Source organism: Canis lupus, chromosome 31 (assembly GCF_003254725.2).
Source record: "Canis lupus dingo isolate Sandy chromosome 31, ASM325472v2, whole genome shotgun sequence".
In the NCBI taxonomy this organism is placed as follows: domain Eukaryota; kingdom Metazoa; phylum Chordata; class Mammalia; order Carnivora; family Canidae; genus Canis; species Canis lupus.
The window spans coordinates 14,689,321-14,703,011 of NC_064273.1; the positions used below are offsets into that span (position 1 = coordinate 14,689,321).

Here is a 13,691-nt window from a genome sequence, read left to right on the forward strand (position 1 = left end):
AGATAGGTGGGACTATGAATCATAATATTCTTTTTTAAAGATTTATTTACTTGAGAGATAGCAAGAGAGAATGGGGGGGGGGGGGAGAGTGCACAAGTGCACACAAAGGGAGAGGGAGAAGCAGACTTACCATTGAGCAGGGAACACAATGCATGGCTTGATCCCAGGACCCTGAGACCCTGAGCTGAAAGCAGCCGCTTAACTGACTGAGCCACCCAGGGGCCCCTGAATCTCAATACTGCTTCCTGTATTTTGACTTTTTTGTAATAGGCATAATTTGCTTTTTCAATGAAAAACATTTAAAACCATGCCTGTGAAGAGATACATTTTGGTTTGGGAAAGGACATAGCATTCCTTAGTCCAAGACAAATTATACTTTAAGTATTGTACTGTGTGTTCCAATGGACTAAATGACATAATAAAAACCAAGGTATTGAAATCATAAAAGATACATCCCTAAAATTCTCAAGTTTTTCCAAGACTGAAGTTTCTTAGGCTCACAATGTATCGAGCAAGGAAAAGTATTTACCTTCAAGTGAAAGCAGTTCTGCCTCAAAGAAAATCTTAACCACATTATAGTTTTATCTGGCAATCCTTGGTGAAGATCCAAAGACCCAAAGGATGTAAGGGAAGACACTGACAAGTAAACATAATTTTTATATTATGAATAAAAAACAAACTGTGGTTGAAAGGATTTACTGAGTAACAGAAAAGTTGTCATGATAATTATTATTAACAATGCTAATGAGGAAGTAGAAAGAATACAAAAACTTTAAAATATTTTATACTATCCTCAATACTTAAAGATCATTAAGTATTTGTTGATAGAAATATAAAATATGAGTAATAGTATTTTGTTAATTTTGAAATATACTCCCCAATACCATTAACTTTGTCAACATAGTAGATATTATTCTACCAGTTATCCTAAGTTTTAGATATTAAAAATGTCATTTAAATATATTTGTAGAACACTGTAGAGATTAAAAGGTGCTTTTATGGTCTATTAAATTTAATTGCCTTGTTATTACACAAGAAATGAACATTGAGTGTGAATTTTAACTAAGATAATACATGGAAAAGTATATTGGTGACTGAATTTATACTTCATAAAGGCAAATAACCCCATAGCCTCTTCTAACATACTATACAATTAATTTATTCTATTGTCTTTTCTCTCCTCTCATGTAAATTGTGCGGTGGTGGGGATTTATGTTGGTTTTGCCCAATGTCTTATCCTCAGCTACTACAATTTCTGGCAGTTACTTAGTATTTACTGATAACTGTGCTTAAAAATTGCTATGAACCCAACCACATAGCTTTAATTATGATTTAGATTTTAATAGGTACACACAAATCATTATTCTGCCTTATTGGTACATGACTGAGACAGTAATGGCAAAAAGCTACCACAAATCAATACAGTAAATATTTGTATTTAAAATTATTTGTAAATAAACTGTTCTCTTATCACAAACTATAAATCCAAGGCTGTGTTTTAATGAGTTTATTCCCCTTATCAAAATCCTAACAGATGGTGTACCAAATTGGATCAGCATAATTTAAATCCATTCTAACTGGAGCTATATGTAATATCACATTTTGATAATTTTTCAGTGTTAGCCACTTTGGTTTCAATCGCTTACACTTTTTTTTTTTATATATTACTACATTTGAAATTCACACTTAATTTCCTATATAATGTGGAGATTAAATTTAAGGTGCTGTAAAAGCACCTTCCAATTTCTAAAGTGCTATACAAATATAAAGGTATGTTGTCCCTATATTATATTTAGTAATAAACACTGGAAAATTTTAAGTTTTATTAGAACATCAACAGAAGTACAGTATTTTTAAACATGTTCTAAATAATTTCTATAATATTCAATCGATATAGTTTAAGTTCAATGCTTATTATCGTCTAAACTCAGAAACTAGAAAACTCACCTCATAAATGTTTTTTTTCTAAAAGTGCCCCAGGCACTTATTGGGGCCAATGAGCAAAAGAACACGGTGTGCAATTCCAGGAATGGTGCTAACATTTTCACTTGTGTTTGCACTGACTGCCTCCACTTACCCAGAACCCAATTTCCTCTTGAAAGAAAAACTAATCAGGGTATGTTAACTCCATTACCTGGATGGTTGAGGACAGAGAACAGCCCCATTATGGGCTGACACCTGCATGATTCTGTAGCAAATGTCAGTCTACAGCTCATAGCTTATCCTTTCTGGGCAGGAATGGCAAGACAGTCACATGTATGCCCCTTCTCTTCAATCATTACCAGTCCAATCCAAGAGTTCTAAAAACTGTATTTTCTTGACAGATTGATTGTTGAGATTACATCCTATATGGAGACAGCATGTCTCCACTCTCAGGTCATAACAAGTGTGTATTTTCAGACACTACTCTGAACATGCATTAATCAAATAATATATGGGTAGAAATAATTTTTAAAAATTACATGTCTCTTGGGACCCAGATTTTGTTCCTTGCCTCAGTATTCACATTTATATAATTCATCTCTAACTTTGCCTAAAGTTATTTAATATCTCCTAGATTTTAGTAGTTGATGTTATTTTCTTTGGAGACTGATTTAGGAACTTAGTTTTTTAGAATTGGAGACCTTGGGTCTGAACTTGTAAGCTGTGCAATTTTGGACCAGTTACCTAGACTCCGCTCACTTTCCTTATTAATCAAACTGTGGTAACACAGCACAGTTATATTAAGAAATAAAACAATGCATGTCAAGTGCACAATACTTGACAAACAATACCCATTCATTTACAGAAGTCCCTTATCTAAAAGTGTAAATCTCTTTAGTATTTCCTGACAGTTGAACTAGCCTCTCCCAACTTGAGAATGGTATTTCACTTCTTTCAGAGAACAGAGAAACCTACCTTTGTCTTCTTTCTTCACAGGACAGTATTACTTTGCATGTAATAGAAAAATTACCCCTTTATCTCTGGATAGCTGATTTCTCTTTATCAACTTTCCAGTAATAGTTTTAGGTTATTTTAATCACAAAAATTATATCCCTTTAGTGAGAATAGATAATTTGACCTACATATTAAAGATTTTTCAACCTAGACTTATTTCCATATCTCATAAAACATTTTTCATCTTTGTCCACACAATGAGATGAAATAAAGTTAAACCAGAATGCCCATTTAAAATATTCTAACAAATCCTTTTTATTTATAATTATGATGTTACTACTAAGATATTCTGGGCTGTATATTATGCTTGTTTTCAACTTTAAATTACTGATTTAATGAGTACATTTTTATCACTGATTTAAAAAGGGACTCAGGATCATCAAATGTCTCGGGGTCATCATGATGAGCACAAATCACTATGTTGGGGTGTCCAGAATAAGAGAAATGCAATGTATAAAATCAATCTAGAAACTCCCTTTCTAAACATAGCCCTGTTAAAAGTTCTTGCTGTTTGTGGAAAAATACTATGCTTGTATTTTATCCTCCTGACTGAAAAAGAACCAATTAGTATCAGTGGCTACACTTTTTTTCAATATGATACAAAGTTCTACCAATACGATTCATAAAACTTTTAGCAGACTCCAGAAAGATCTCATGAAATTCTGTAAAAAAAGGCAGAAATACAGCAGAAAAAGTTTCACTGTGAGCAAGTTTAAAGGAAAAAGAAATGTAAAGAAAAGCAATATTCAAAAGTCTCCTTTAGACTGATTCACTCATCAAATAAATTTGCTCATCATTCCTTGCCAGTCCTTGTGCTACTGATTATATACTACCAAAACAGACTAGAAAAGAAATCCATGCCCTCATGGAATTACAAATGGGGGGAGGGAAGCACATCAGACACACACACAGAAATAAACAATTATAAGAAGTGCTGTGAAAGGGGGGGGTGCAGAGGGGAAAAGGGGGCAGTGAAAGGCAAGAAGGCTCCTTTGAGAAGTAAATTTTTAAGAATTAAGATACAAGTGGGTTCTCTCTGTAGAGATACCTTGCGTATATTTTAGCTAGGCATGTCAGTCTTTACCTTCTCCACACTTGACTGCCAACCCTGATATTTCTGGTACAGGGATGGAGGCAGAATTCGTTAATTTATTTATTCATTCATCATTCTGAAAAGAGATATGGATAGGGTTGGAATAATAGCTTAGATTCGGACATATAATCTGAAATACTCATGGACTACACAAGTAAAGATGTCTAAATATTAGTTGCTTGTGGATGTGTAGCTTGGGGGAAGAAGCAAGGAGGCAGGAGTTATTTTGCTACTTTGCATTATATAAAAGGTTCCGAAAGCCCACAGAATGAGGGTGAAAAGCCTAGGATAAAGTATACCAACATTTTAAAAAACAGAAAAACAAAAACCTATAAAGATTATCAGGACTAATCAGAAACATTAGGAAAACCACTAAGTAAATGGTATCATTATACAGGTACTGATCTACAATTTGAGCTCTTAAAATATGACGAAGGTCAGAGAAATGTTCATTTCCCAGTGGTATAACAGCTCTGACATGAGACCTGATCTGAATCCCTTCTGTGTCGCTTATTATCAATGTGACTTTAATGCACTTTTACTTGACCTCAGAGCCTTCATTTCGCTACATATAAATGGCACCACTACCACTTAACCTCTTAGTCCTGATGGGAGGGCTCTGTTAGCTACGGTAAATGCTTGATTATACTTAAAAAAATCAGTTGGCAAAGTGAGGCTTTCCAACCTTCCTAGGCATTTCTACAGGCACTTTAGCTATACATTGTGTCACTAAATGGGAGAAAAATAAATATTTATCATTTCCTATTTAAAACGTAGATGGGCAGATACCTCTAGCTGCACTGACAGACTAGTAATACCTGTAAGTAATTTGCCCAAGTTCTCCCAGTTAATAAATGGGAATTTGCATCCAGACAGTCTGGCTCTGGAGTGTCTGCCCCCCCCCCCCCCCCCCCGGACTTTCTGGACCTTTGGAGCACATCATTGGAACCTGTGCTCTTAATCACTATGCTTCAGTTACTCTGCTGCTTTCTCTTGAGCATCAAGAACAAACAAATCTGAGCTCCGCTGCTTATTCTGCCAAGTACTCTTCTTGGAACAAATGGCAATGACTGGAGTTCGGCCTTTTGAATTTGATCCTGGCACACTGAACTCAAGATTAAGAAATACAAATATGAAATTGCTCTTCCTGGTCATATCTGAGAACCAGTATGACACAGAAACTTAGGTATCTTGCCAAGGACAGCCCACTAGTATGGAGAGGGTCAAGATGCAAGGCCAGGTCTGAGTCTAGGGCCCACAGGCTTAATCAATAGAGCAGAACTGGAGCAGTGGCAGATGTGTCCAGCTGTAGAAAAGCAATCTTCCCTTAAAGGTATGAGGGGGCAGCCTGGGTGGCTCAGCGGTTTAGCGCTGCCTTCAGCCCAGGGCGTGATCCTGGAGACCCGGGATCGAGTCCCATGTCGGGCTCCCTGCATTGAGCCTGCTTCTCCCTCTGCCTGTGTCTCTGCCTCTCTCTCTCTGTGTCTCCCATGAATAAAATCTTAAAAATAAATGCATAAATGTATGAGGAAGGTGGAATTACCACATTAGTCTATCATGAAGAGAATCCAGGAGAAAGGAGGAAGAGTTTTTCCAAGTTTACAATCTCTAACTTGCTTAATCACACAAGTTTCTGACAGGATAAAAAGTTGGGAGGGGTCTCTTTAAGAGCAGTTGCATTAATCATTACATTATATACTTCGATAGGTCAGAAACTTAAAAATTCTTACAGCTTTCTGTCAAGAAGTCCACGTGTGATCCGGCTACATGCCTATCCTCAGAATACAACCCTTCATTTTGCTAAAATCCCTTCTAGTTCTAATTCCAGGATTAGAAGAATCATCAGAGCTTACTTGTTGGTATTAGCTATAGCTCAAATAGCTGGTCTTCAACGTGGAATGACCTTTAATTACTAGAAAGGCCTCTCTGTGGCTGATTTTGCTTGGTGCCTACTCAATATCCTTTGTCCCTCTTTTTGTAAACACTGATTTTGTTTGGAGCATCTTCTCTTAAAGGGCAATGAAATGTGCAAGAAACTATTAGGTGGGAATTCAGGAAAAACTCCTTACAGATGACCTTGAAGATGGTTAAGTATGTGGTAAGAAGGTGGAATAGAAAAATAGAAACAGCTTGAGTCCTTCTGATCATGGAGCTATCACACCAACTCCAGATTCAAGTTATTTTTATATGGGAGATATAAATATCCATTTTATTTTACTTCACCATTGTTATCTGGATTTCCTGTTCTGTCCAGCCAGATCTCATTCCTAATGGATATACCTTCCCAACCAAAATCTGTGTATGATCTAAGCTTTAAATTCATCCTAGACTGTAGAATTAGAAAACTTCTCAAAGTTAAAAAGGGAAAGTGGGCAGTAACTAAAAGCTACCATAATTGGAACAGGGATAAGACTGGAACCTGGCTCCTCATAAATGGGTTGCCAGTTAAAGTCACAAATCTGCACTAGAGGTTATTAACCTAGATTCAATTATTTTTCTTTTAAAATATTCTATAATTTAAACTTATCACCAGTCAAACCCACTTGCCACTTCCATCCCTCCCTACTTCTGTCCAAATAATAAGGTTTTACTGTTATAGCCATTTAAAAAGTATTCAGGTTTATTTAAAGTGTCATTAAAAAGGCAGTTAAGAAAAAAAAAATTAACCTTGTATATTTATATAATTTTATATATTTTTAAGTTTATATATTTAAGTATATCAAAGATAATCAAGTTAAAGTTCAGAAGTCACATTAAGTTTTAAGAGTACTCCCTCAGTTAACACCAATGTACGATGTTGGCAATTATGTGAAACAGTAGAAAGAGGCAAATGCCAGATTCAGTTAGCTATATATATATATATATATGTATATACTCTCCCTATTACAAGGAGTCCTTTTACTTAAGTGGAAAGATGCTAGTATGTCAGAAGTAGGACAGAGGAAGAGCCTTTGACAGACTTTGAGTAGCAAATAACCAGTCTTAACACCCACACCAAATCAGGATTTAATACTGAGATTCAAACTGCTCCCTGATTATTAACCATGTGTACACTGTTTTGGTCAAAAACACAGAATCAAAGAAGAATGAGATCAAAAGCAAGCACTGAGTTCACCAAGTGCCTCAACCAAGAGAAAACACCTATAGACTTTTCTTGCTGAAAAGATTACCAAGGATCTGAATTTTGGACTGCTTCTAGAAAAGTTCCTAGAAAGTTCAACAAAATCAGGGGGAGAATGAAGACCGAGATGCACTAGTAAGCTTTAGTAATGCTTACTAATCAACCGTCAAGTTAGACTAAAACTTTGCTTGTCATAAGAGGAACCGATTCAGTCTTCTAAAAAAAATTTCTCTCTACAGGAAAAAAAGGAAGTCAATTATTAGAGGAAGGTAGGAATGCTCTAAGCATTATTTGCACAGTATTTTGGCACAAAATGAAAACAGATAGTATATAGTAACAGATCAGAGTCCTGGATCTTTGTCCTTTCTGGTTTCATTTCTGACTGTGCTACCTTTTACAACTAAGCTTCATTACTGTCTCCTGACTGCTCTGGGCTACCTTCCTCCCAGCTTCAATAGCTTAGGGAAAGGTAATAATTTCGTCACTAACTGTAGAAATTTTACCATAATGAACTATGATGCATATTAGAATATCTGATCATACATGCATAAAAGTTTATAATGTTTTATGACCAAGGATATGGGCCATGAATATTAGGAAGTTTATGTATCTGTCTTCCAATCCATAGGCAAGCTATTCTAATGGTGAATTACAGGTACAAAAAAAAAAAAATCAATTTTATGAACACTTCAAAAGAACTGAATCCTCAAAGTACATTTCTTAGTCCTTGAAGTATACAGGGAAGTATACAAAATGTAGGTACTATTTCCTTTTAATTACTGTAAAGCCACAGAAAAAAAGGCAATTTAAACCATGCTCAGAATACGAAATCTGACAAGATTTGGCTGCCTTTTGTTATTTCTTTCTTTTGTTTTCATTTTGTAAATATATGCATGTACACAGCTTTTAGACGAGGCCATTTAATTAGACCAGTTTTGATTTGACCTAATTAGCAACCTGTATACTAACCCCAAATATCTAAAATATTTTTATTTACTACAAATGTGTGGACTCAAAATTAGGTAAATTGCTATTATTCCTCAAGGGAATTTAATTTAACTGCTCTCTTAGCACAGCAAATAGAAGGATTTAGAGCAAATTTAGCAATTAGTAAACTAAGAAAGCAGGTAAGAGCAACATTACCCCATACTACAAAAAGTTATACCAAACTAGTAAACTTAAATGTCATATTTTTAAAAGTTCCTCTTACATCTTTTGTGTGTGTGTGTGTGTGTGTGTGTGTGTGGTCCTCTTACATTCTAACATTTATTGACTGGCATTGTGCTAACAGCTTTGTAGGGGAAAGAAACTTTAATACTGACACAAGTAAGAATATACCTTGTTAATTTTTTATGTCTATGATTACTTTATTATCACATTTTTCCCCCATTGACTTTAAAAAACCTGTATACTAATACAAAAGCCAAAATTTTGTGGAATTCAGAATTCTCATTCCCCTCCCTTTTCTCCTACAATAATCTTATGACATTAAATTAAAATGGTTATAAAAGACTAGCTTGTCACTGCAGTAAATATAAAAATGTATATATTTGGGAGAATGGACACCAAATAGAGATGAAAATTTAATTCTAAAATAATTTTTCTTTATGAAGGTTTAATTCGATTTTAAAATCTAAAATCTTGAGTGTACACAGTGCATAAAATGAAACAGTTCTAATTAAAATTGACAACTGTCCTTTAAGTTAAACAAGTATTATTTCAACAGCATATGACTTCTGTTTATATATTAAGATAGATATTATCAGGGGCACTTGAGTGGCTTAGTGGGTTAAGTATGACTCGATTTCTGCTCAGGTCATGATCTCAGTCCTGAGATGGAGCCGGCTCTCAGCAGATGAGCTTGAGATTCTCTCTCTCCCTCTTCCTTCTGCTCCTCCTGCACTTCCCCACTCCCTGCTTGAGTATGCGCTCTATCTGGCTTTTTAAAAAATGGATATTATCAGAAATGAAATATTTACAAAAGTGGTACCTGAGTAATATTTGTATGTTCTCTGTGTAATGACAGAAAACCAGTTAAAAGGCGTATTTTAAAAAGGCTAGAAAAGCAATTATGGAAGTTTAGGGTTTCTGTGGAAAAATTCTATCACAGCATGATCACCACTAATGATGATTCTAGTATAAAGCGCTGGTTAGGTAAAGTTGGCTGATCCAATAACAGGGACAGCTAATGAAGATTCAGGGAAATGGGTTTCTAAGATTAGCCGTATCAAATAAAATAACTACTGACAATAGATGAACAAAATTAAGGTCCTATATACTGGAAAGAGATCACCAGACTTCAAACCCCAGCATGTCAATTATTGCTATGTGACTTCAAAATAGGCCTCTTAGGTCTCAAGGTTAGGTTCCATTACCTTTAAAATGCTAACAGAAGCCATCCCAGAGCTATTCTTAGCTAAATAAGGTAATCCATGCAAAGTACTTAGTACAGTGTCTGGCACCTAACAACAGTTATGGCCACTAGAGCAACCTTGAACAAACGGTCCTACTCTTTGGCCCCCCGTTTCCTTCAAAGTAAAATACAGGTTTGGGCTGGATCACTTCTAATGCCTTTGCTCATCCAAAATTACAATCTACTATGTAGAAGAATTAATATAAGCCAACTCTATTTTCAAAGAATATAAATTTAGATCTTTCACTGTAGCATGATTAAGGACATGGTAACTCAAATCTATAAAAGAATCATATTTTTTAAGTGAGCCCTTTTAAATCAGTTATAATCACCCCACTTATTAAAACCAAAACTATAAATATTCTATTTATCCCCAAGAAATCCTTGATTTTCCATCAATAAAATGTTCGGCAACTGCAATTCTTCCAGAGGAAAAAATGGCAAAACTTTCATTACCAAAACTATCTTAAATGGAAAATGAGTATCATATAATTATAATTTTTTATTACAAGAATATAAGATTTTTTAGTTTGAGTCCTAAGTTTTTTTTTTTTGTTTTGTTTTTTAAATCAAGGTTTTACCATAACATCAAGATTAAAGAAACATATCCCACATGTTTCTTGGGGGCAAACAATTAATGTCCATACACACATTAACTGTACATCAATCCAAACAAATAGTACACGATAACATTCTTTTTTTTAATATTTGGAGAACTCTTTTTCATATGTTTTCAGAGATACTATTAAGAAATGTAAAAAACCTTTTTTGGTTTTTAGAAATTATTAAAAGTGTGTGTGATCACTGGAAAGAAGTCATGTAAAACTCTAAAAATGTTTTTCCAGATAAGACAGCACTAGGGAAGAGTTTCTGGTTCACCTCAGTCAGGTACCAGCCTGGAAGGCCAAAGGATTTAAATTACATTTGCCCATCAACATAAATGTTTGGTCCTGTTAATACAAAAAGAACAAAAGCATCCACACAGGTCTGTTAAACGGGACAACTTAATAAGGTCTCAAACCAGAAGAGGCGTTTACCAGTCGATACTCATACTTTGTTTTTATATTTAAGCAAAAATGGGGTTAGTACTGGGGAGTTTAAAAAAGGAAAAAAGATTTAAGTTCACAGTTGTGAGAACTTCAGCTTCGTTTCCATAAATCCTTATCTTTCTTTCACAGGTCTTCACGCGTCATACTGGGCGCAATTCCCAATCATTCAAGACATTTCATTTTACCTCGTACCTAGTTCAGCACAAGTCGTTTGTGTCACGTTCATGCCCTAAAATGAACCTATACTGTGTCCTTACCCTCGATGTTTAGCTCAAAACAAACGTGGCAGAAGGAGAGCGTTTCTTTGTCCGTTCCCAGTTTACAAACACTGCAAATGTTGTCATCATTCAAATCAATGTTCACAAACTGCTCCTCTTCGTTCATAGTGCCCCTGTTGAGAGACGGAGAGGGAAAGTCAGGCCACTTCAAGAATTCCGACAGCGACAGCGGGGTAGGTACTAGGAACTCCTGGGAGAGGGAGGCTGTTAATCCCCTGCAGCGGACGCCTCAAGCGCGCATCGCCATGCTCGGACTTCGAGGTCTCACCTGCTCACCTGTACCGAGTAAAGACACCAGGCTGGCAGAACTTACAGCCTCGCCACGGGCGTCACTGCGCCCAAGTGCCCGTCCTGATGCCGTGTTTCATGTGGCGGAGAAGGGGGCCTGAAGGAAAGCGGTTTGCGGGTCCCGCTCTGCGCCAGCGGGCCCGGCCCGACCCGACCCGACCCCGACCCGGCCCCGACCGCGACGGCTCAGCGGCGCTGCCGGGGGTCCCTCAACCTGCTTAACGCTCGTAAATGCAGGAAACCTGTTCGGGACACGGCTTCGCTAACTTCATGGTGGGAACCCCTGGGCGCGTTTCGCTAGCTCGACGGACGCAGGCTTCCTATCGGAGAGCAGCGGCAGGGGACGCACGTGGAGGCGCGAACCCGCGGGGACGGCGTCCCGGCAGCGTCCACAGCGCCCGAAGGCAGGCAGGCCGGGCAGCGAGGGCTCCCCCGTGCGGCTCGGGCACGGCCGGGGCCGGGGCGTCCGCGCCGGGCCGCGAGGCGCCTCGGGGTCCGCTCGCCCCGGGCTTCCTCCCAGCCAGGAAGCCGGCGTCCGAGGGCCGAGGCAGCCGCGCAGCCCGGGACTCCGCGCCTCGGGGGTCGGGATGCCCGGCCCCGGACCGTGTCTCCGTCCGTCGGGGCGCCCCGCGCGGAGCCGGGCGGAGGGCCACGGGGCGCGGGGCTCAGGGCGCGGGGCGGGCCGGGGACCGGGGCGCGAGGGCTTTACCGTCGGCTCCGCGCGCCGCAGCAGCCGTTCCGCGCGGCTCGGGCTCCTCCACTATTGTTTCCGGCAGCAGCGGGGGCGGCCGCGGCCGAGGCGGCAGCGCGCGCCTGGCCCCGCCCCCCCCGCCGGTGCCATCCCGCCGAGGCTGCGGGGGGGAGGCGCGGGGAGGCGCGGAGCTGCGCGCGGGCCGGGCGGCCGGGGCTGCCCCCTCCCTCGCCGCCCGCACCCGCGCCGCGGCCTCGGCTGGGACCTCCTCGGGATTCCGCGCCTCCCGGCCTGACCTCTCACGGTTCTCGGCAACGTGGCAGCCCGCGCGCCCCCCTCCGCGAGGCAAGTCGATGGAGCAGTCCGTGGCCACCTCCCCCTGGAGCGTAGTGGAAACTACTGCCCCCGGGTGGGGGCCGCAGGGGGCGGGGGCAGAAGGGGACGGAGGGATGGGAGAAGGGGACGGAGACGCGTGGGTAGGATTTTCTTTGAAATCCGTAGAACTGAAGCAGCAGCGTCACTGAACGTCGAGTTAGGCTCCAGCTGAAATATGTCAATAAGGGAAAAAGTTCCTATTTCAGGTTTCATAATTTAGGGACAATTTTGAAAACAGGAGCTGACTTTTTAGATGGGGCTCCCCTCCCCTATAATATGGTCCATTCCTTGCTTGCCCGCAGGGATAATCCCAGATATCCACCCCCCCCCGCCCCGCGTCCCCCGCTTTTATTTTTAGGTCCCGCCCTGTTCTCAAAGTCTGTGGTACTTAGAATCTTTTGCCCACTTGGCTTGACAAGTTCAGCCATCCTTTTTTTTTTTTTTTTTTTTTTAAGGTTATAGTCCACGCAGTACTTTCACTTACGTTTTCTGTTGTAGTGATCACGACCGCCCAGAGGGGAGAAACGGGAATGACTACCTCGGACTACAGTCGAATAGAAACAGAACTGGGACTTGAACCCAAGGCTGCTGAGGCAAAATCACGGTTACTTGCAAGAGCATCCTAAGCACCTGTAACTGGTTGGTTACATCCACCAGTAGGAAGCGGGCTGGGTTGTCAGTGTGCATGTAACTGGGGGTAGGAATGGTCTGGGAAATTTCTAGACCAAATTGTCACCGGGATACGAACCGCTGATGCCTCAGAAAAGTGATCCAGGTTCTTGCTACCTAAAGTGCAGTAGAGGAACCAGCAACAGCAACATCCCCTGGTGGTGTGTTACGTACGAATGCAGAATCTCAGCTCTTTCACGAGACTCCCTGAGTCAAAACTTGCGTTTAAACAAGATCTTTAGGGGATTCCTATGCACACTGAAGTTTGAGAAGCATTAATTGGAATCGAATACTCTGCATTTGTGTCTGTCTGAATTTCTCAGTCTAGATAAGTATAACTAAAATGTCTTGCATCATGGATTCTACACATCTTTTCAATAAAATGCTCTGTAAAATCACTCATGCTTTCCTTGTGGTAAAAACACATTCTTTTCAATTCTCAGAGTTTTCTCTTTTTCTGTGGCATTTTGCCCTGTTAACTCTCCGTAAAACCCCCGACCCTTGTTGTTATTGTTGTTTTGCAAATCAACAAATCCAGTCCTGATTTACAGAAATCAGATTTTTACATTTTACATTTTAAAAGTACAATCGGTGAATTTTGACGAATGTATAAACTGTGTAACAACCACCCCAGTCATTTTATTGAGCATTTCCACAATCCGAAAATTCCCTTATGGCTCTCTGCAGTCACACACCCCCCCCCCCCCCATCTAATTTATATCACTAAAGGCAAGTTTTGCTTCCCCTAGTACTTTGTATACATGGAATTAAGTGGTA

At 39.7% G+C, this 13,691-nt stretch overlaps 1 protein-coding gene across 6 annotated transcripts in view; it reads right to left on the bottom strand.

Moving 5' to 3' along the window:
- Window positions 1-12,017, bottom strand: part of C31H21orf91 (chromosome 31 C21orf91 homolog) — a 28,933-nt gene extending 16,916 nt beyond the window's left edge. For 2 of the 6 annotated variants that reach the window (XM_025449978.3, XM_025449983.3), the window contains exons 1-2: window positions 11,889-12,017; window positions 10,871-11,004 (exon numbers count right to left, since the gene is read on the bottom strand). In XM_025449978.3, the coding sequence (XP_025305763.1) occupies window positions 10,871-10,997 (127 nt within the window). In that variant the 5' untranslated portion in view covers window positions 10,998-11,004; window positions 11,889-12,017. Of the gene's footprint in view, window positions 1-10,870; window positions 11,005-11,159; window positions 11,277-11,421; window positions 11,578-11,888 lie in introns of those variants that run through there. The other 4 variants (XM_025449982.3, XM_025449980.3, XM_025449981.3 and 1 more) reach the window with 4 other exon arrangements.
- Window positions 12,018-13,691: the final 1,674 nt, after the last annotated feature.